At 39.5% G+C, this 22,042-nt stretch overlaps 1 protein-coding gene and 1 long non-coding RNA gene across 5 annotated transcripts in view; one reads left to right on the top strand and one right to left on the bottom strand.

The window, feature by feature from the left end:
- Nucleotides 1-3,481: 3,481 nt before the first annotated feature.
- On the bottom strand, nucleotides 3,482-15,121 carry NEPRO (nucleolus and neural progenitor protein). 4 transcript variants are annotated; one of them, XM_007107964.4, is made up of 10 exons: nucleotides 14,939-15,119; nucleotides 13,162-13,316; nucleotides 11,202-11,281; nucleotides 10,690-10,821; nucleotides 10,146-10,223; nucleotides 8,856-8,959; nucleotides 8,598-8,768; nucleotides 8,219-8,280; nucleotides 5,770-6,029; nucleotides 3,482-4,107 (listed from the first exon to the last, which is right to left on the bottom strand). In XM_007107964.4, exons 1-10 carry the CDS (start codon nucleotides 15,039-15,041, stop codon nucleotides 3,645-3,647), a joined length of 1,608 nt encoding a protein of 535 aa, XP_007108026.2. In that variant the 5' UTR covers nucleotides 15,042-15,119; the 3' UTR covers nucleotides 3,482-3,644. The 4 variants fall into 4 exon arrangements, with proteins under 4 accessions (XP_007108026.2, XP_007108025.2, XP_007108027.2 ...); XM_007107963.4 differs by having other exon boundaries at nucleotides 8,598-8,959; XM_007107965.4 differs by lacking the exon at nucleotides 14,939-15,119 and adding an exon at nucleotides 14,482-14,905 and having other exon boundaries at nucleotides 8,598-8,959.
- Nucleotides 15,066-22,042, top strand: part of LOC114486820 (uncharacterized) — a 73,894-nt gene continuing 66,917 nt past the window's right edge. Inside the window, exons 1-2 of the long non-coding RNA XR_003681113.2 lie at nucleotides 15,066-15,134; nucleotides 21,692-21,803. This is a non-coding gene — a long non-coding RNA (uncharacterized lncRNA). The remainder of the gene's footprint in view (nucleotides 15,135-21,691; nucleotides 21,804-22,042) is intronic.

Below are 22,042 nucleotides of genomic sequence, written 5' to 3'. Positions count from 1 at the left end.
GGGAAGGGTAAGCTGTGACAAAGTGAGAGAGTGGCGTGGACATATATACACTAGCAAAGGTAAAACAGCTAGCTAGTGGGAAGCAGCCGCATAGCACAGGGAGATCAGCTCGGTGCTTTGTGACCACCTAGAGGGGTGGGAGGGAGGGAGACGCAAGAGGGAAGAGATATGGGAACATATGTATAACTGATTCACTTTGTTACAAAGCAGAAACTAACACACCATTGTAAAGCAATTATACTCCAATAAAGATGTTAAAAAAATATTCAGAATGGAAAGACAAAGCCTTACTTTGAACTAATGTTAATGGAAAATATTTTTATGAAGATGCTACTGACCTATCCATATAAGTGGCTTAGCTTTTCAAAGTGAGGCTGAATATTAAAATGTTACAGCAATAGCACTGGATAAAAAATTAACTCTAAAAAACAGCTTTGTGACTTCTGTAAAAATTCAATTCTGGATATGTTTTCAGTTTTATAGTTAGTAGTGCTGGTTTATTCTTATCAGCAGTGATTTCAGCTTAAAAAAAAAAAACCAAAAATCTTCTAAGGGCTTCCCTGGTGGTGCAGTGGTTAAGAATCTGCCTGCCAACGCAGGGCACACGTGTTCGAGCCCTGGTCCGGGAAGATTCCACCTGCCGCAGAGTAGCTAAACCCATGCACAACAACTACTGAAGCCTGCACGCCTAGAGCCCGTGCTCCACAACTAGAGAAAGCCCGCATGCATCAACGAAGACCCAGTGCAGCCAAAAATAAATAAATAAAATAAATTAAAAAAAAAACTTTTAATATAGGCATTCACCAAGTAAAATATCTAACAACAGAATTTCTTAAAAGTCATCTTTCTGCCTGCCAGTGTTTTTTTTTACTGCTTTTCTTAGCCTTGGTTCTGGTTCTCCTAAAAGCACGGCCCAAGACAAAAGCTTGCATCCAGTAGTTTACTGGGGATGTGATCCCAGGGAACAGGAGTGAAGGGGAAATGAAACAGATGGCAGGAAAGCCAATCAAGGATGCATTGAGTTGGAAACAACATAGTAGTAGGGCTTGATCTTGAGGAGCCTTATGAAATGTGCCTCTGAATTGTCTTTGAAGGAGGGTTAGAGGACAGCCCCACACCTCTCCCAAGGTGTATATGCCCAAATGCCAAGCAGTTCCTGTAGCTTGTCAGAAGCCAGGAGGCAAGATGCAGTTGCCCAGTCCTGCTTGAAACTGGTTGCCATACTAGTGGCTCAAGTAAGAGGCCAAGAGGATTTGAAGTGACATATGGGAGGTCTACCACACTGCTCTTAAAATGACCAGAGTGTTTTAATGCCACCTGAAGTGATTAAATTGGTATTCACTATGATGACCCTAACAGTATTTTCTAATCTCATTTACTGGATAAATTATGGGCTTGTATATTTAAGATTTCACTTTTAAAAATTTAAAACATTTGAATTTAAGTTGTTTGGAAAAATAACATATAGAATACTATGTTCCTTATATTATAAATTATCATTTTATGGACACATGAAGCTCTTTACATTTTCCCCAGAATTTTAAGGGGCAAATGGGAGAAGGACGAGATAAAGAAACATACTCCAAAGGAACATTAATGAAGTAGAAAAAAAATGCTAGGCTTATAGTCTAATCGTTTTACCTTAGACAATTCATTGAACTGCTCTGTTTTTTCCAGCGAAGGATGATCTCCAAAGTCTCTTCCAGCTGTAAAAGTTTATGATTCTTAGACAATAATGCCACTTCAGATGGAGGGACCTAAGCCCAGGGAAACCTACTAGCTCCACACGACTAGTGGAGGCATGTGCAAATAAAAGTAGACACAAGACCGGACCTTAAATCTTAGAAGCTGGTGGCTATTTCTAGACTTGTCATGAATGATACTTCCTTGGTATTGTCCATGTTTTAAAGCACTAAGTAGCTCTAACACCTGGTAGGAAACCAGGAGAAATATAAACAATAAAAAGTGACTAGAGATTGATTAAGAACTAAATTAAATAGGATATTTAGCAGGGCTTTAGAAAAGGAAGCTAAACCAGCATTTATCTAACTTTGCATTTCGGGCTACTTGCATCAAAATCACCTGAGCCCCTTAATAAAAATGCAGGCTAAAAAAAAAAAAAAAAAAATGCAGGCTTCTGGTCCTATCCCCTAGCCATATTTATCGATCTCTTTGGAAGGGACTCAAAACCTGCATTTTTAAACAACCCACAAAGTGATTCTCAAAACATCCTACAGTTTGAGAACCTCTGATACAGTATTGTAGGTAAGTGGGAAAATATACAGAAAGAAGATGAGGAAAGAACAAGGCCAGATAAAGAACAAAAAGGATGCTAAAAAATGATAGGATGGGGCTTCCCTGGTGGCGCGGTGGTTGCGTGTCCGCCTGCCGACTGGCCTTTTACTTGTCCCATGATCTCTTCCATTCCACACGATTGTACAGTATCCACTTTTCATCACCCATCGCAATTTGTTTTAAAAATGGAACGGGGGCTTCCCAGGTGGCGCAGTGGTTGTGCGTCCGCCTGCCAGTGCAGGGGAACCGGGTTCGCGCCCCCGCCTGGGAGGATCCCACATGCCGCGGAGCGGCTGGGCCCGTGAGCCATGGCCGCTGAGCCTGCGCGTCCGGAGCCTGTGCTCCACAAAGGGAGAGGCCACAACAGTGAGAGGCCCGCGTACCACAAAAAAAAAAAAAAAAAAAAATGATAGGATGGCTGAGGAAAGGAAGGATGCAGTATATACTGGGCACTTTCATTTTTCTATAAATTATTGTATATAAACAGAAAACTTAAGCCTACCACCTGCTGAACAAATAGCTTATTAACCTAATTCTAGAAAACTAGAACATTTGAAAGATACCTCAAGCTTCACATCATTATTTGAAAATATGTAAGATTTACCTTCTCAGAGCAATTGTATGAGCAACATACAAATAATCAGATGACAACATCACCAAATTATGAATTTATTTTTAGCCTCATTGGGTTGGTTGATTTTGTGTCTCCTTAGCTTTATCTTTTCATCTAACTTTCTCACCTACTTCTACTTTGTGTATAACCGTAAGTCACTTTACATCCTTTTTGGAAAAAATTTTATTTGGACTCAGTTGCTAACACCCAAATAAATAAACAAAAGCCCCCACAAACTTTGTAGAACTCCAAAAGCATTTTAATATGCCCTCCTATGCGGTAAGGTTAACAAATGAAGTGAAATAATGGTTGTGACCACTCCCTGGTAATAGTGGCAAAACTTCGATGATAATTCTGACAGGAGAGGGCATAACTGTTAAAAGCTACAAACCTTGGTGTTCAGAAGAGCACTTAGCTACAATGGAGCCATTAAGGCTAAAGTGACCTTTTTGGTGATTCCTTGCTACTCCCCACCCCCGCACAGTGTAGATTTTGCAAGCCTAATTATTCAGGTCCTAATTAAGTCAAAAATTGACTGTTAGTCAAATACTTGTCAGTTAAATGACACAAAGCTATGACAAGTGTTTACTGAACTAAAATGAACTGCTCTACAATGTTGCACTTAAGCAGCTCCTCTGAGTCCAAATGGTACTTCCAGATCTTTCCAGATCTCAGCTGTTCTACTTAGAACACTGGAGCAGTTGGTTAACCAGTTAAAAGTCTCACATATGAGCATCTAAACTCCCATTAAAGCAAAAATATCATCAATGTCATCTGTCTCCTTAGTGATTCCTGATGTATTATGTTTATTTATTTGCATCGTTGTCCAAGAATCAGTTTCATTTTCATTGCCTTCCATAAGATTTTCATGAATTTGTTTCTCCTTAGTTCGTATGACAGAACTTGAAACTCTTCTACTCAACACTTGCTTATTGTTAGGGTAGAGATCAGTTGTACGAACTGTAGGGTGTGAGAGTCTCCCTTTAATGATATCGGTAGCACTCTGAGTCCCTTGAGGGGGCTGCTGGGTTTCCTTTAAAAGAGTCGACTGCAACTTTCTTTGTGGTTTCTTTCGTTTCAATGAAAATTTATTCTGTGATCTTCTTTGTCTCAGATGATTCTTCAAAGTTTTGCTACCTGAGCCATGAAGAAGGCAGTTGCAAATTGATGTTTTTATGCACTCTAGTTTCTTTGGCAAACTTTAAGACAGAGAGAGGAAAAATTGGAGATTGTTAAGATGCAGAAAAACATTCTCAGAAACTTTTGTCTCCTTTTTACCAACTTCCAATTGAAAAATATATGATTTATAAGTCCTATGCCTGTGTACAACTCCAGAATCTAAGGAAAAATAAGGAAATAGGGGCTTCAACCCAAGTCTGTGTTTTCAGAGCACAACTTCCCTCTGATTTAGATTGTGAGCAAATGTGTCCCCATTATGTTTCAAAGTAAAGTAGCTCCTACAAGTAGCAAGGTAAATGAATGGTGAGATATCTCCATATTTTAGTGCCAGAGCTCTTCCCCGATAATTGCTAATCTGTTCATACTATAATAGGAATGGAACTGGGGAAAAGATCAATCACAAATAGAAAAATTGCTAGGATGCATCAACCCATTTCTGGATTAACAGCTTCATATTACAGCAGGAAATGAACAAAGAAAAAGGAATAAAAGTGAAGAGGGAGTTTATGTAAAATGAGAAAACAGGGCTCCTGGCATAGACATAATGACAGCCTTGAGCTACCCTAATTGTGATTCATATATCATCTTCAAATTTGGGAATTTGGAACTCAAATGGCCAGTTATTTTAGGTGTTTTGCTTCTGAATTGGGTACACTGCCACAAGGTACATCGGTACCCTGCTAACTGCCTGTTTGTGATAGACTGCAAAAGATTAGCATGAGTCTGTACCTCCTACCCTACCCTCTTCCTTTTTAAACAAATATAGAACTTTGAGGAAGCCCATTTTAATGTAGTAATTCATGATCTCTGTTTCCAAACCATTTTGTCTTACCATAAGCAGTAATCTTTAATTGAGGAGAGGGTAGGTGTACTTCCCAATTGAAATGGAAATAGGAAGAATGAAAACAGAAGGATCAGAGGATCTGCACTGAGTTCTAGATCTCCAGCTCTAATACCCTGAGTAAAATCCTCTATTTCCTCATCTATATAATATGAATGTCCACAGAGTTATTGTGGACATTAAATAAACTTCACATGTACTACAAATATATTACTGAAACAGCAAACCAGGGCAGAATGAAAGAACACTATATTTTTGTGGGGTGGGTGCAAAATAATGGTCTAATCAAATAACTACCAGTTTCTTACCCTCTGCATTAACTTTTATCATCTCTGCCTCATCTACCTCTGACTTTACATGCAGTCTTGAACAGAACACCTCCATCTTAGGCTGAGTTTCTACTCTAGAATGTATTGTAAAAACCCTTAACTTCCCCAACAGCTTTTAATGAAAACTTGCTATAAAACCTTAAACATATATATTTTTTACTAAAATAGGAATGAATTTTTAAAGAAAATTTAACAAATTTTAGACTGTGATTCACCCACGGGAACCATTATAAAGCCCTGAATAGATACAGTAAGTTCCCTACATACAAACGAGTTCCATTCCGAGAGCACGTTCTTAAGTCCAATTTGTTCGTCAGTCCAACAAAGTTAGCCTAGGTTCCCAACTAACACAATCTACTATATAGTACTGTACTAAGTTTAACAAAACTGCACTTTGAGTAGATCTCAATTTTAGACTACTGGACATTAAAAAGGCTAACTTGAATATATATACTTTTGCCCTAAATGACAATAGAAAAAGTAAATAAATATAATTTTTGTGATGTACCTACCTATAGCCTTGAGCTTCCACATGTTTAAGCCGGTTACTTTTAAGAAGTTTATTACCCAGAAAGGTGGTCTGAGCCTTGAGTTTTTTGCTCCTACACCACAGAATTGCCATTTGGATCTCTTCAGAAAGTTGTATGAAAGTCTCAGTTTCTTGGAATCTTTGCACAAGACTTTTTACACAGGGAGTTCCTATTGCTTTCCGAGAAGAACATTTGGTTGCCTTTAGTTTGGACTGAGAACATTTAAACTCAAAACTGTTCTCCTGAAATATGGAACGATGAGAAAAATATATTGGATTTGTTACTGACTTATATAACAACAGAGAGAAGTTGACTCACAGACTATAAAAATTTGAAAATACGTCTTTTTAAAAGAAGGAAAAAAAGTTTTTTCAGCTCACTATGCTTTCCTTTTTTTTTTTGGCTGTGCTGCTTGGCTTGTGGGATCTTAGTTCCCCAACCAGGGATTGAACTCATGCCCCCGTCAGTGGAAGCACAGAGTCCTAACCACTGGATGGCCAGGGAATTCCCTTCCTTTTTCTTAAAAATGTTTTTATTCACTGCTCCTAACACAAGATTTTTTCCCCTCTGTGCTACAACAGATCCCATCTATAGCTGAATTCAGCTGTATACAGGTAACAATATAAATATTTGCATACATATCTATTTAACCTATACATACGACTAAAACTCCACATGATTAAGTATTGGTCAAAGCCTATCTAGTGGGAAAAAAATCACTGAAGAGCCCTCTTCCTCTAATACTGGACTACCACAACTTGTTTTTCACTTATTTCTATATCCTGAGTCACGCTCCTCAATGATGGGTCATAAATGTTATTGAAAACATGTGAAAATGGGGATGATTGCTGAATGTATGTTAAAAATGCTTAACTGAGCAACATTTCCAATTCCAGTCCAACCATCTTTTGATGTGGCACCTTTGGTCTCTTCAACCTCATCCTTCTATATCAAGTCAAGTTTGAATTTTATCAACTTTTACTGTTTATTGAAATATGCCACCTACTAGGTCTGCTTCCATCCTCTGTTCAAAACTTACCTTCTTCCAAATTTCTCACTCTTAAGAACATAAAGTAGTAGAAAATATGAAAGCAGAGACCTATAAATACTTTGTGTTGGTGATCCATGAAAGTTTGACCTAAAAGCAAGCTAAGCATATTGGTGCTAAATGCTAAAAATATGTCATTGGTCATGAATAAGAGGGATGCTGGAAACAGCTCACCTAGGAACAGGTGGATGGACTGCAGAAAGTTTAAAGAGTCACAGAGAGCCGTAGTTATTAAGAGAGAGCTGACGAAACTATTTGGAGGACTGGTGTAATGATAAAGGACAAAGACTATGAAACCAAACTGCCTGCATTCAAATCCCAGTTCTGTCCCATATCTGCTGTGTGGCCTGTGCAAATTTCTTGTCCTTTCTGTGCCTTAACTGTCTCATCTGAAATATGGAAACAGTAATAATAGCACCTACCTCACAGGGCTTTTGCAAGGATTATATGAGTTAACACATATAAAATGTTTTGAACAATGCCTGGCAAAGAGTAAATGCAACGTCAGTGTGATGATGATGATATCTTCCTCTGGAACTTGTGAATCGGACAAAATATAAATGCAAACTGGAATCCTTGTAAGCCTTCAAGAAAGTACTGACTCATTAGAAATTATTAAGAATTCTTGAATCGAATGGAAGAAATAACCCATGAAGGAAACCAGAAGAAAACAATTTTGAAAAAAGAAAGGGTAAAAGAAGTCAAGAAGTTACTGATGAAAGAGGATGACATTGATGTACTTATCCATGTCAGATCCAGAACAAACAGAATTTGCAGACACTGGCCAAGGAGAGGAATCATGTTAAAGCTTGAATGCTGACAGGAAGAAAGAAATAGAAGCCTCATGACAAAGGATGAGGATGACGATAATGACGATGAAAGTAGCTAACAATATCTAACACCAATTAAATGCTTACCACACTTTAGACTCTGTGCTGAACACTTTACATGAACTAAAACTGGCACAACCCTATGAGGTACATACTATTATTAGAAACAGAGGTATGGACAGGCCAAGAAACTTACATAAGTCACAGAGCTAGTACAAACCAAAGCCAGGACTGAAACCACTTCTGACTGTAAAGCCCATACTCTTAAGCTGCAGTACTATCCACTCCTATGATGGATCCTAGGATCACTTTAAAATTCTAGCAAAACTCTTAGTAAAATGTTTCTGAAGGCATTGTATTAACTGAATTAACTACATGCACTCAAATCCCTTGGGAATGCCTCTATTCATTCAGAAACACACTGAGAACTAAGATGGCACTACTCTTAGAGCTGGGGATAAAAACAGAAGATTCAGTCTCTGCCATTGGTAAGTGGCATCTACTCTACAAATCAGCAGAAATCATAAGCTATATTAAAATAAGCCAGACAAACCTGAATAGCTTTGTGTTTCAGCTGTTTGCAGAAAGCCCTCACGTCAAATTCTGATGACTTTTCTGTGAAGATGGAAAGATCACAGATACAAAAACTTAGGCATACTATTTTCAAATCAACAAATTCTTAAGTGCGTGACTACATTTCTTGCCAAATTACTACAAGAGATAAGCAAAGAACTATGAAGCAACAACAGAAACAACTTTATATGCTCAAGCTGAGAAAACACAGGTATTACCATACCTCTCTAAGAATAATCAGAGTTAAAATTAAGAAGAAAGATGCTGAATTTCTTCCTACACAATGCATGACTACATTGTAATTTCAAAAGTTTTTTTGTTTGTTTTTTTAGAGTATGTGCCATATCAAAGCAAATTACCTTTTAAGATTTTCTTATTCTTTACTGGCTGTCCAAGATCCACATTATTCTGAATATTGATCTTCATTTGTTTAGCTTTTTTGGAAATGCTAAGTAATGTTTCTTCATTGGACCTCTGTGATTGCTCTTTTGTTAAAAATAGTTTATTTAGCAGTTTAGTTACTCCTTTAGCTGCAAAAGATGTAGGCATTTTTTTCTTAAAGATTTCAAAGTAGGGCTCTCCTAAAAATTCAGCAATATCAGAAGGAAAGGTAAAACCTTTGAAGTAAGGCAATGGTTGAATCCTGGAGACCTCTTGAAGTAATCCAAACAATGGTTCATATAAAGAAACCAGCCTTTTTAAAACATCTTTATAGAGAACCCTAGAGAAAGAAGTAGGATCTCATGAATTAGCTAGTAATTATCATTTGCAGATTACATAATAATAAGAAAGTCAAAGCTGAAAATAATGCCTGTGAATCTGCCACTATAGATTAAAAAAACGCTAAAGCGGACACTTGCAAAGAGCTAGATTAGTCTAGCCTAAACAGAAAAATGCAAGTACAAAATGCTATATAAAACCAAATAAAGTACTACATGGAGAGATATCTCAAAAGATGTGCCTCAAAATCTTAAGTGTGGTTTTATCTAGATGATGAGATTTTAGGCAAATTTCAGGTTCTTTGCATTTTTTCTATTTTTAAAAGTTTCTTAAAATAACCATGTATTATTATTATAATCAGCAAAAATCAAAGCTATTTTCATTATAGGAATAATGAAGGTTTGACATTTTAAAATAATATGATTAGTAATTCTAACACTGTTAGCGCTAAAAACAAGCAGAATAAAAAGTAAGATGATTGGAAATAGTACTTGAGATATCCAGGTTAAGATATCAAAGCAAGGTTTAGAGAGAATTTTCTCTCTCTTTTTTTTGGTTTTCATTCAAATTAGAGCTAATCATCCCAATTGTTTAAAATGGCCAAAAATAGGTCTCCTTATAAATATGGGCAGATTTTGAATCCAATTATCCATCAAATAAGTTTCATAATATATATTGTGAGATGCAAGGGAAGGGCTCTTTGGTTTGCAACTAGTATTATCAGTGTTCTTTACATCAACTAACTATGGCTCAAAAAGCAGTGGTGGTTCAGGTGGAAGAAAGGAATCTAGAAAACATAAGGAAGGTTATTGCCATTAAAAATTAGAAACCTAATGGCAGAAACAAATGATACAGACTGCTCAGGAACACCTTCATTTTAAATGGCCCAGCTGCTGAATGATTAGAGGAACCTTTTTTTTTTTTTTTAATTCCAGCTGCTAATCCTAGGAATTCATTTGCTTAGTTGTTTAGTGTTGAGGTGATCTCATGGATTCAGATTCAAAGCCTAATCCTCTGACATAACCATCAACACTCAGCTTCCCAACCTACCCCAAATAAACTCTGATCAAATGAAGAAACAGAATTCCTGCACCTTCAGCATCCCATGGGAAAGCAAATATGAAAACTACTAATCAGAAACTTAGTCTGAGTTAGAGAAATGAAGGATTTCAAAGGTACATACATACCATAACCTGCTCACCAGCCCAACCATCACAAGGTTTAAAATAATGAATTCTTGCAAACCTAGATGTTTCACAGTCAAGCTGGAGAATCAAGTTAAAGTTGGAAAACAGAATCAAAGGAATTTAGGTTTTTTAAAATTACATTTATTAAAAAAAACAAAGTAGAAAGAATTTTCTTGAAGGAACTAAAACCTTAAAACATGTTCTATTTAAGACATGGAAGCTTAAAAATAAAGTAATATACACTCTGCTAGAGGAAAAATAAAGTAATACACACTCTGCTAGAGGTCTCATGTAAATTTAGTTTCTAAGATTAAGAATTTCTAACAGTCTATGCCCTTAGGATAATACATACTAGGTAGAGACAGAAGTCTCTGGCAATGGCTATATCAGGCAAATCCCAGGAAAAGGAAGCCAAAGAGCAAAATTTTAAGAATTCCCATAAGTTATAACTCCTACAGACTCCCTAGCTTTCAAATAGAAATACTATTAAATATATCCCAACAATTCCAATTCAGAAGAAGCTACTTTATTGATTCAAGGATACAGAAATGTCTTGCAGCAACAGTCCAACAAACGAAGTAGCAACTGGCAGGCTCCCAAAATCTTCATCAACACCAGTTCCACCACTGGTTGGCTAGGGATGACACATGCTTTGGTATTTACAGGCTGATTTTCACTTGGCAAAAATAGAAAAGTACATTACTTTCATTCTTAAATATAAAGCACTTATATAGCAATTTTCAAGTGCAGACTTCCTTTAAGCTCAGTTTGAGGTAGTTATGTTTAATAATGACTCACTGAAGTTGACTGACACTTATGTTTCAAAATAATCTACCATGACCCAGATTTCAGTGTCACATCATTCCCTCCCACTGGCTGACAGAGGGAGATTACCACAAAATACCAGGGGCCTTTTATTGAAACAAAATTTGTACAGCTAAGGTATAATTGTTTATATGCTAACAATAAGTGAAGAAAGTCTAAAGCGAGGTCACAGCAAGACACTGGGTTCCCAGCCCACCAAAAAGCCCATCACAAAGCAACTGGACCACTTACTTAGAAGAAAATGACTCAGAGAGATCTTGAATTGAACCTTCCAAATTCATGTTTTTCAAGCGTTTTAAACATTGTTCCACCTGAAAGGGGAAGAGCAGCTCATGTGTGACACAGACAAAGCCACTGATGTGACCAGTAAAACAAAGAAATACAAAATTTCAAAGTATGGAAATACACTCAATACCAAAGAATACCTTTTTTTAAGGGTAAAGAAGCCCATAGCCCAAAGCAATTGCTTCTGGTTAAAAATTTGAAATTTATCCAGCCAAATAAATTTCTCAAATCAGGTTATGACTAAGAATTTATTGTACTACATGCCAGGATGTGCTTGATGCTATAACGGGGACCAAGGTAAGTATAAGATTATTCTCAAGATTATATTTTTCTGAAGCAACATGATTTCTAATAGTGAAACTATTAAAAGAAGATAGTAAATTATTAAGTACTAAATTTCAACAGTCTGTAAGTGCCACAGACATAAGGGATCAAGTGATAGAGGGATTGGGCATTGTAAACATACAGGACCAGGTGAGCAAAGGCTCAGAGGAGGGAACAAATGTGGTGAGTAGGAGGACTCACGAAGAGTTCAGGCTGTCTGAAATACAAAATATATGAAGATGAAGACCAGAGAGAAGCCTGAGTTAAGGAAAACTGAAGAGGCCAGATCACGGGGGATCTTGTAAGTTAACCTAAGAGGCTTCCTCTTTATTCAGGAGACAATGGAGAAATATTAAAAATTAAAACTGTGTCTTAGGGTGATTAACCTGGCTTTGGTACACATGAATATGCCAGAGTGGAGGAAAGACTGGAAGATGAAAGATCAGTCAGAATTGCAAGACAACTAAAAATTGACAAGGTCTGAAAAAAGAAATGGCAGCCAGAACTAAAAAGGGACTAGATGCAGAGAAAGTTTTGACTGATCAATTGGCCGGATAGGAGAGCTACATAAAAGAAAGAAGCAGAGAAAAACAGAACACCAAATTTTTCTGACTGGATAATTATTCACAACTTGGAAGCCGGGAGGAGAAATACGTATGTTCAATCTGAGATGTTAAGTTTGGTTTTGGCATTAAAGACTCAGAAGGAGATAAAAGCTGCCCCAGAGAAGAAAACTTAAGAAAGACTATGATCCCAAATCTTTCTTTGATGAAAACATCTTCATCTTTTTTGCCTTAAGTAATGGGAGTGGAAAACTAACCAGAGAGCATGAATCTGTAAGGTTAGAGACTATGTCTGTCTTTTTCATCCTGTACACCTAGCACGAAGCACAGTGCCTGGCACATAGAAAGTTTCAAAAATACCTGGAGAATTAATAAAATGAATGAATGAATGAATGAATGAATGGACACGTAAGGAACTAAGGTTAGGAGGCTCTACTCTGTGGTGTAGTCCCTGAGCTGGAGGGCCCAATTTTGTCTTAACCTCCAAAAGATACACAAAACCACTTTACACAACTTGTTATATACTCATTCAGTATATTACCGATTAGATTATATACCCCACAATAAATAGACTGCAACTTTGTTCTTTTCATGATTTGGGGATTTTGATTATGGTCAGGAATATTGTTTCTTAATCCAAAACTCTGTCTTGATCAAATTACTCAATCTTTAAACTAGGCAAAGGCATGGTACTTTATTATAGATTGCATATAATGAAGAAAATTTTTCATAAAAATTACCTACCTATAATAAGAAAAATAAATAAAAAGTAAACATAAAAACAAAAAATTACCTACCTACTAGAAACAAGACTGGGAAAGAATCCAACATAGTTCCTTTTTAAATAAACTGTTTTTTGAAATGCTTTCAGGGGAAAAAAAGCCCACATGCAATTGCAAGATGACCTATAAATCACAAGTAAGTTACTGCGATTAAGTTACAGAATATTAAATGGCAGTGTGATCTCCATCTTCATCAAGTAAACATGTTGAGTATTAAACACAGGGCTCCCTCCTTACCTGTTTGAGGGCCAAATGGGGCTTGTGGCGGCCCATTCTGTTGTGATGGCTGTAAAGGACTGCACATAATACATCTGTTTCTGCATCTAAGATTTGGTTCTTCAGTGACAAGGTAACGAGACAGCATTCTTTAATTACAGCTGCAATGCAAAGGTCTAAAGCAGAGATGTTTCGTAAGACTTAATATGCATTTCTACATTAAGTATATTCTATAAAAAATACACTGAAAGAAGCATCTTTCCTTATGTTTTAAAGAAATCAAGAACAAATTAACATAATCAGCCTCACCTGTAAGAACATAATTAATGTTTCCAAGTATGTGAGAAGTGACATAGGAAGGAAGTGATCATACAGTGACAGATGATATCAAGTCCAGGAAATCATTAAGAGAACATGTGTTAAAGTAGAATGTACATCTTTACACCACATTTTATCATGATTTTAATCTTTCATACGAATACTCTGCAGTCATTTGGTGTACACTTAACACTTCAAGTACCTTAAAGGTGGGACGTGTTGTATACTTCTCTACCACTTTAAGAATATATTCAGAAGAGAAATCCCTATAACAGCTGGAAATTATATTACATAATGAATGTCTGACTGAACACGGGGTACTTATTTAGTAAAACAAGGTAACAGCCTCCTAGTCTGAAAAAGCTGTGAATAGAAGATGGAGTGAACGTGTTCTCTATGGCTCTAAGGGCAGCAGTAGCATCCTAAGTGGCAGTAACACAAAGGAAGACTTACACACAACGTGGAGAACTTTCTTAGTATACGAACTATTTGAGGCCAGAATGGGCTGTCTTTGGGGTGGGGGGAGACTTGGTGAATTTTCACGCCTAACAGAATCCTGTTCAAGAATCTTTGAATAGAGGAAGGGGTAAGATTAATCTGTAAACTGAGCAGGATGGATGGATGGGGAGGGGGATGTGATGATTAGATAAGTTACAAGTATTTAATAATAACAGCTGTCATTTGAGTGTTTACTGTATCAGGCATTGTTCCAAATGCTTTACCTGTAATGTTAATTCGTTCATCAGAACAGCTCTATGAGGCAAGTACTATTTTTATCCCCATTTGAAAATGCGCTGAAGCCCAGAAAAGTTAAATAACGACATTTCCCACTCCTCACCCCAGCTCCAGCAGAGAGAAGAGCCAGGATTCAAACCCAGGCAATTTGGCTCCTGAGCCCAGCGTGTACTGCCCTATTGCCTAATAACGGCAATACCACCATACATTGATAGAACACTTTAGACCACGCTCTCCTAAATGACATCATGAGATCCTCCCAACAACCCGGTGATAGGGAAAACTAACCCCATTTTACAGGTAAGAAACGGGGGATCCAGAAAGATTGCGGTTTAAGTGCAGAGAGCTTGAGTGACGACCCGCAGCCTCTCAGAGGCAGAGGTCGAGAAAGACTGAGGGGTAACCACGGCACTTGGTGGCCTGAGTGAACGCAGGGTCCCCAGGCAGCAATTTTTCCTAACGCTAGCTGCGTCCGCCCTCTTTCCCCATTTCGGTGCGGGGCTGGATCTTGGGCCTTCGGCGCCCCAGCCAGGCCCTGCGGTAGACTCGGTGGGTCCAGCGAGGAACGGCGATGCCAGATGCCCTGCAAGATTCCTCAGCAAACTCCAGAGCCCAGGCCCCTTTCAGCCGCGGCCCTGCGCAGCGTCCCGCGGGTTCCGGAAGTCCCGCCCCCACTCCGCGGACGTGCGCCTGCCTGACGCCTCCTCCGGAAAAGCCTGCGCCCCTCGCCGGGCGCTTCACTCACCCAGCGCCGCGTTAGGGTCCTGTACGATCACTGCGCTGCGGCTCCCCGCCTTAGGGAGCCTCACGCGGTTCCATGCCTGCGGGCCCGGCAGCAGCGCAGCCATCTTGGGAGGCAGGAGAGGGACTGGGAAAGGCGGACCTGGGCGAGACCCACTGGAGCGACCGGAGGAGGGGCGATGAGCCTACGTCAGGGGAAGGTAGAGGGCAAGGGGTGGGGCGGGGGCGGGGCCCGGGCGGAGAAAGGGGAGGGTCCTTCACGAAATAGTGGACCAAGTACGGTGAACCTGAAGAACCCAGAGAGTCATCCAGCCCCTGGTCACTAATGCCTGGCCGCGTATCAGAATTACTTGGGAGAATTTTGGGGAGCCGCATCCCGGTACTACTCAATCAGAATCTCGGAATGGGGCGAGGAATCCGCCTTGTGTTTATGCTTCCCCACGGGATTCTGAAGCACAACCAGTATTGGAACTACTTCAAGATATTTTACAGATGTGGAAAGTGAGGCCCGCAGTTGAGTTGGTGCATACGCCCCCATCTCCACCTCAACCATTAGCGGAAAAGGAAGAAATGAAATAAAGAGGCTTATGCAAAGTGCGCATTTGTAACGCAGAAGTAATGGAAGTTAGTCAAGGAAGGCTCTACCTGGAGCAGCAGCAAAACCACGATCATAGAAACTTGGAGGCCGTCTGACTCTCCATCAACCCCACCTTCTGTCAGTGTCCAAAACAAGACGATATTCCAAGCTTTCCTGATCCTCACCTCATTTATATCTTTCTAATAGTTCATTTATCTTCAGCTACCCTGATGCTAGCTTACTTAAGGCCCCTCACGCAATGTATTAGAGAGGCAGTTAGTGGGTTTTGAAGACAGACCAGCAAGGTTCTGATTCTAGATCTGCCCTTTACTAGCTCTATGATCTCAGGAAAGTTACCTAACTCCTCCAAATCTTAGTGTTCCTACAGGTAAAATGAAGATAATAATACAAACTTGTAAAGTGCTCACAGTTAAAAAGTGCTTTAGAATAGTGTCTGGCATACAAACAGTATTTACTCTTAGCAGAATTAGTATTGTTGGTATTATTTTTACTGTTTAATACAAATAGCCACGCCAAACTGAAACACTTTGCATGCTCTCTGTGTGTGCCTTTGTACATATTAATTTCTCTATCTGGGCCATTTCCCTGAAACACAATCTCCCTCAGCTCTGGTGTCATCACCTCTAGGTAAGTCTTCCTGAGCATCCCATTCCCACTCCATAGCTTGAAGTAGAGACGACTTTATGTACAACCGTAGTGCCCTGTGCTGGCCTCTGTATTAGCCTCCTATTGCTGCTGTAACAAATTACTACAAACATAGTCACTTAAAACAACACAGTTATTATATTACATTTTTGGAGGTTAGAAGTCCAAAATGGATCTCACTGGACTAAAGTTGGCAGGGGTGGATCCTTCTGGAGGCTCTAGTGGAGAATTCATTTTCTTGCTTTTTTCAGCTTCTAGAGGCCACTTGCATTTCTTGGCTCATGTCTCCATCCTCCATTTGCAAAGTCAGTAGCATAGCATCTTCCAATCTCCCTCCAGCCTCTCTTTCTCTCTCACCCTCCTGCCTGCCTTCATCTTAAAAGGACCCTAGTGATTACACTGAGCCCACGAAAATAACCCAGGATACTCTCCTCATTTCAGAGTCTTTAACTTAATCATATCTACACAATCTGTTTTGCAATGTAAGTAAACATATTCATAGATTTGGGTGACTAGGATGTGGCTGTCTTGGGGGAAGGCATTATTTAGGCTACCACAGACTCACAGAGTTTACCTCACTGTACTGTATTAATTTGTATATTTGTATGTCTACTTCTCCAATGGCATGTGAGCTGACTGAAGGCAGTACTACCAGTGTAGCTTACTGATCTTTATATCACAATGCTTAGCTCAGAGCCTGGTGTGTAGTAAGACCTCAATAAGACTTTAACAGCTTTGTTGAGGTAAAATTGATATACAGAAAACTGCACATAGTTAATATGTACAATTTTACTAGTTTGTCAATATTTACTGGCTAAATAAGAGAGAAGATGATGCTTGAATAGAGTTTTTGAATGACGAGTAGGAATTTCCCAGGCAGATAAGGGAAGAAGACATTCCTGACAGAGAGATGGTAAACAACATTAGTTGGAAGAATCATTAGTCCTGACTGAGTCAGTATTGCTGGAGCATGATGTGTTCTGAGGGATGAAGCTGGGAGTAGTGGTGTCAGAATAGGGACAGAATTTGGATTTACCCTGAAGGCTGGTGATTCCCAAACCTGGCTGATGATAATTACCTGGATAGTCTTTTAAAAATATTTAGAAAATTTTCAGGCCCCACTTTGGACATTCTTATTCATTAGGTCTGAGTAGGGCTCTAATCTGGGTTTTTTAAAAGCTCCTTGTGATGGTGGTCTGCTTTAGGGATCCCTTTCTGGAGGTGACAAAGGAGTCACTGAGATTTAGGTTGGGCAATTTTGGCATATTGCATCAGAGGACGAGCACTCTGGAGAACAGATTTGAAGGAGATGAGACTGGAGGAAGGGGCCTAAGGAGATCTGTTACAAAAGCTGAGGCAGGAGATAATGAAGGCCTGAATTCCAACACTGGCACTGAAGATGGACAGTATGACTTATTTAGATGTCTAGTATTTAGGTATTTAAATGTCTAGTATGACTTCCAGACTTTTGCCTTGAGCGTGACATGTGGCATCCAAAAGAAGAACAAATTTAGATACACCTAAATAATAGAAATAATGAGATAACTTTTAATGTACTGAGTTTGAGATTGCCCATGGGCTGCCCACAAGAGTATGTCCAATTCGCCAGTTGAATAAATGGGACTGTATCTCAAAGGGTAATTGCAAAGGGAGGGAGTAGAGATGATGAATATAGGATAACATTTTTAGCGGCTCAGATGAGAAGGGAAGACAAAGTTTATGTGATAACAGAGAGATGTAGGATCAAGCAGGGTATAGTTTTGTTCTAATTTTAAGGCTAGTGTATCAGTTAGGGTTCCATCAGTCAAACAGAACCAGTAGGCGAGATATTTTATATATATATATATACTTTTGAAAAGAAATTGGCTCACATGCCTGTAGGGGTTGAATAGTCAAGTCTGAAGTCCATAGGGCAGGCCGTCGTAAATGGCAGTCTGGAAACTCAGGCAAGAGCTGAAGCTGCAGTCTACAGATGGAATTTCTTCTCCTTCCTGTCCTCAGGGAAACCACAGTTCTGTTCTCAAGGTCATTTATTTTATTTTATTTTTTTGCGGTACGTGGGCCTCTCACTGTTGTAGCCTCTCCCGTTGCGGAGCACAGGCTCCGGACGCGCAGGCTCAGCAGCCATGGCTCTCAGGCCCAGCTGCTCCACGGCATGTGGGATCCTCCCAGACTGGGGCAGGAACCTGTGTCCCCTGCATCAGCAGGCGTACTCTCAACCACTGCGCCACCAGGGAAGCCCTCAGGGTCTTTTAAACTGATTGGATTAGGCTCATCCAGATAACCCAGGATAATCTCCTTTACATACAGTCAACTGATTGTAGTTGATAATCACATCTACAGAATGCCTTCACAACAACACCTAGACTCATGTTTGATTGAATAACTGGGTGCCCCAGCCTAGTCAAGTTGACACATAAAACTGACCATCACAGACAGAAAGTGGTTTCATCACCTGAACAGGCTAAGAGAAATGGGGCCAAAAGAGTGAGAGAAGCTGGACCTACTAAAGAGATAAAGGTGAGAGAATTGATGAAGAAAGATCCATTATTCATACAACAAAGTTTGTGAGCATCATGCCAGAGGAGACAAGCAAAGGTGGGATCAAGAGCTTAGGTAGAGGGGTTGTCTTGAAGATCAAAAAGCCTTTATCCTCTGAGCCAGGAAGAAAAATCGAGATAGCTTTAGACATGGCTATGTTTGGGACACGGTAACAGAAAGATGAGGGAGCTCCTATGTTGTCAGTGAAGGAGGATCATTACCAGGAGGGGAGGGCAGGGAGATGGGTTCTGGGCAAGCAGTGGATATTTAAAATAAGAGTTTCCTTGAACTGGGGGATATGGAAGAGGCGTGTGTTCTGTATATTAGGGAGAAAGTAAGGATTTACGGCTACGTTTTTAAAATTTCAAATTTGCAAAGAAAGACTGCCACAGACACAGATGACCATGAAATAGACAGAGACTTGTCCATCTCATTAGCAATTCAAAACATACAGATTAAAATAATTTCGTGATATTGTCATATAGATAAAGAGTAAAAGCATGGTGTCTCATGTTACTAGGACTTTGGACAAAAATTCAGATACAAAGTGATCCTTTGTTGTTGTAATCATGAAAATGGAAAATGATATATTCACACAATGAATCAGTGGTTTTCTAATATTTTGGCAGTGGAATTCTTTTTCCCCCACAAAATCTTAACACAGAAATCAAATATATAAAACAGTAAAAGTAAAATTGTAGTGGTTAAGGGTACAAAGGAGAACGCAAGGCCCTCCCATAAAGGCCTCCTGCCCAGGCTCCTAGAAGTACCTCATAAGACACTTCCTAGGAACAGTTTGGAATCCACTGTTGTAAATAAATAAATATGTGTTGATGTGTGCAATTGTTTACGATACATTAAGGTGTTTTCTAAAAGCAGTTTAGAAAACTCTATGTACAATGTGATTACATGCAAAAATATACCTCCACATATACAGAAAAAGGTCTGGAAGGATCTAAATGAAGGTGTTAACAATGATTATCTTTTCAGCAGTAGGATGGATCTTTTTTTCTTCTATGAGCTTATTTGTACTTTCTAAAGGAAAGAAATAAATGTTGCTATTGTAATGAGAAAAAATTATTTTTAATGTTAAGTGTGTATCAGAACTCTTAGGATGTGTGTGTGTGTGTGAGTGTGTGTGCATACACCAGCATATTCGGAGACATACATTTTTTGGCCCATCCAGCTACGGTCTTTCAGCTCTAATCTCATGCTTCTATACTTTGCTCTGTGATGCGGGGCTGGGATTCTGCAAAACCACATGGTCTTTGCCGGCTGGTGGTTATACCCATATGGACCACTAGAGGGAGATTGGAAGGCAGGAGGAAGAGAGAAGTTCCTGTTTGTTTTCTTATTCCTGGTAGTGTTGCCCGGCAACAGCTCTTCATCCCAGGTAATGACAGTTGCTTCTAGTCCCTGACTTATTTTTACACACTGGCAGAACTCATTGACCCCTCTAAGGTACTAACAGTACCTGGATGATGTTCTTTTGTCAAAGATCTGAGTCCCAGTTCTGCAGATCACTTCCTCCAACAATCTAAATTCTAGTCTTCTCCTTGTCTCCCCAGCTCCAGGGCTTGTATCTGCTTTCAGCAGTTATCTCTGTGTTACCTCAGTGTTGCATGTGTGCTTTTAAGTTCTTAAACATCTATTTAACCAGTTCATTATATTAAATTCTCTCTGGTGAAATACTTAGTATGAGTCTGTTTTACTAACATGATTCTTAAACAAGAAGTGGTCCTAAGAAACAGACCCTCAAAATGGGATTCTGAGGTTGCTCTGAGCTTATCCTTAGCTTTGAACACCATAGTGATCTCTTTAGCAAGGGAAAATGGGATTTGAGTATCCATGATACGCTGTGGCATCATACTTAATCACCTGTGGTTGATTGTGATGAAATGCCTTCTGTGGCCCTAAGAGGGACCAGATGACCATTATGATAGCAGGGATGCTTCTACAAGAAATGACAAGCTCAGATCATTAACTCTTAGCTCAAGTCACAGAGAATCAGAGAGTTTCTATAGTGGCTCTAAAAGAATCACCTATTTCTTATAGCTGCAGGGCTGACCTTGACCCAGAATTTAATTTTGTGGGTTACAGAATTTCAACCAGAATTGAATTCATAGATTTGAAAATCCTGTATGTGAAAGTTAGGGCACTGACTGGTAAGAAGATCTCTGAGACCTGGAATAGGAACCATCTAGTTTGACTTGGGAAAAGCTGAGAATCTTGGAGTTGCTTGCCTTCTTGTGTCTGAGGGAACTTGTGTTAAGACCCCATAATAACCTCAAGACCCACTCCAACTACGTCTCATCACCTCTAGAGCTAACCCAGTTCAGATCTCAGTTTGCTCCAAGGGGACAAGTACAAAGTCTGACATGGAAGGAGATGGTTTACTCCAAAATAATTGCAAAATGTTGCTAATTGACAGAAATGGAAATAATAGTGGATTTTAAGTTATTAGACTAGAAGAGGAAGGAATATAAAACACTGGATTAGACCAAATGTATTGATATGGGTCATTATTACAGTTACTAAAGATCTTAGTTAGGGACTTCCTCTGTGGTCCAATGGTTAAGACTGCGCACTTCCACTGCAGGGGGTGCGGGTTCGATCCCTGGTCGTGGACCTAGGATCCCGCATGCCACATGGTGCAGCCAAAAGACCTTAAAAAAAGATCTTACAGTTAGAAGTGTGTCTAATGATTTTCTTGGTTGCTTGAAACTTGAACTCAACTATAGCCTATACTCACTGAAGGTAAAATACCAGGTTTTTCCTGGCACAATGTAGAAGGAGTCCAAAGACTCAGAGATATTGGAATGATGGGGTGCATATATAATCTGACTTGTACACCCACCCACCCCCAACTATGTCCTTTGAGAGGTCACTCACCCCACTGAGGCATTGAGAAAGGCATTAATGACGGGCTACTTTTGTGTCCTCACAAACTTCTGTGATGGCTGTCTTCTGTAGGCTATGGTGATGGTAGAAGATACCGCCATTGAAATTGGCTCCATGATTTCAGTGAAAACGATGGGATCCCAGAATGACAAAGGCCAAGTGGCAACAAGAGACAAGAGACAAGGTTCGTGCATTTACTATAATGGGCAATAGAGACAAAATGTTAACCAAGTATTTTGACTAGCAGGAATCTTTAGTAGTAGCTAATTAATCGTGGTGCCTGTAGGAATAGAATAGATAGCAGCCTATTAAAATATTACTTCAGGGCTTCCCTGGTGGCGCAGTGGTTGAGAGTCCGCCTGCCAATGCAGGGGACACGGGTTCGTGCCCCGGTCCGGGGGGATCCCACGTGCCGCGGAGCTG

The sequence above is a fragment of the Physeter macrocephalus genome, chromosome 1 (assembly GCF_002837175.3).
Source record: "Physeter macrocephalus isolate SW-GA chromosome 1, ASM283717v5, whole genome shotgun sequence".
Lineage (NCBI taxonomy): Eukaryota > Metazoa > Chordata > Mammalia > Artiodactyla > Physeteridae > Physeter > Physeter macrocephalus.
This window is presented reverse-complemented; position numbering and strand designations above follow the sequence as displayed.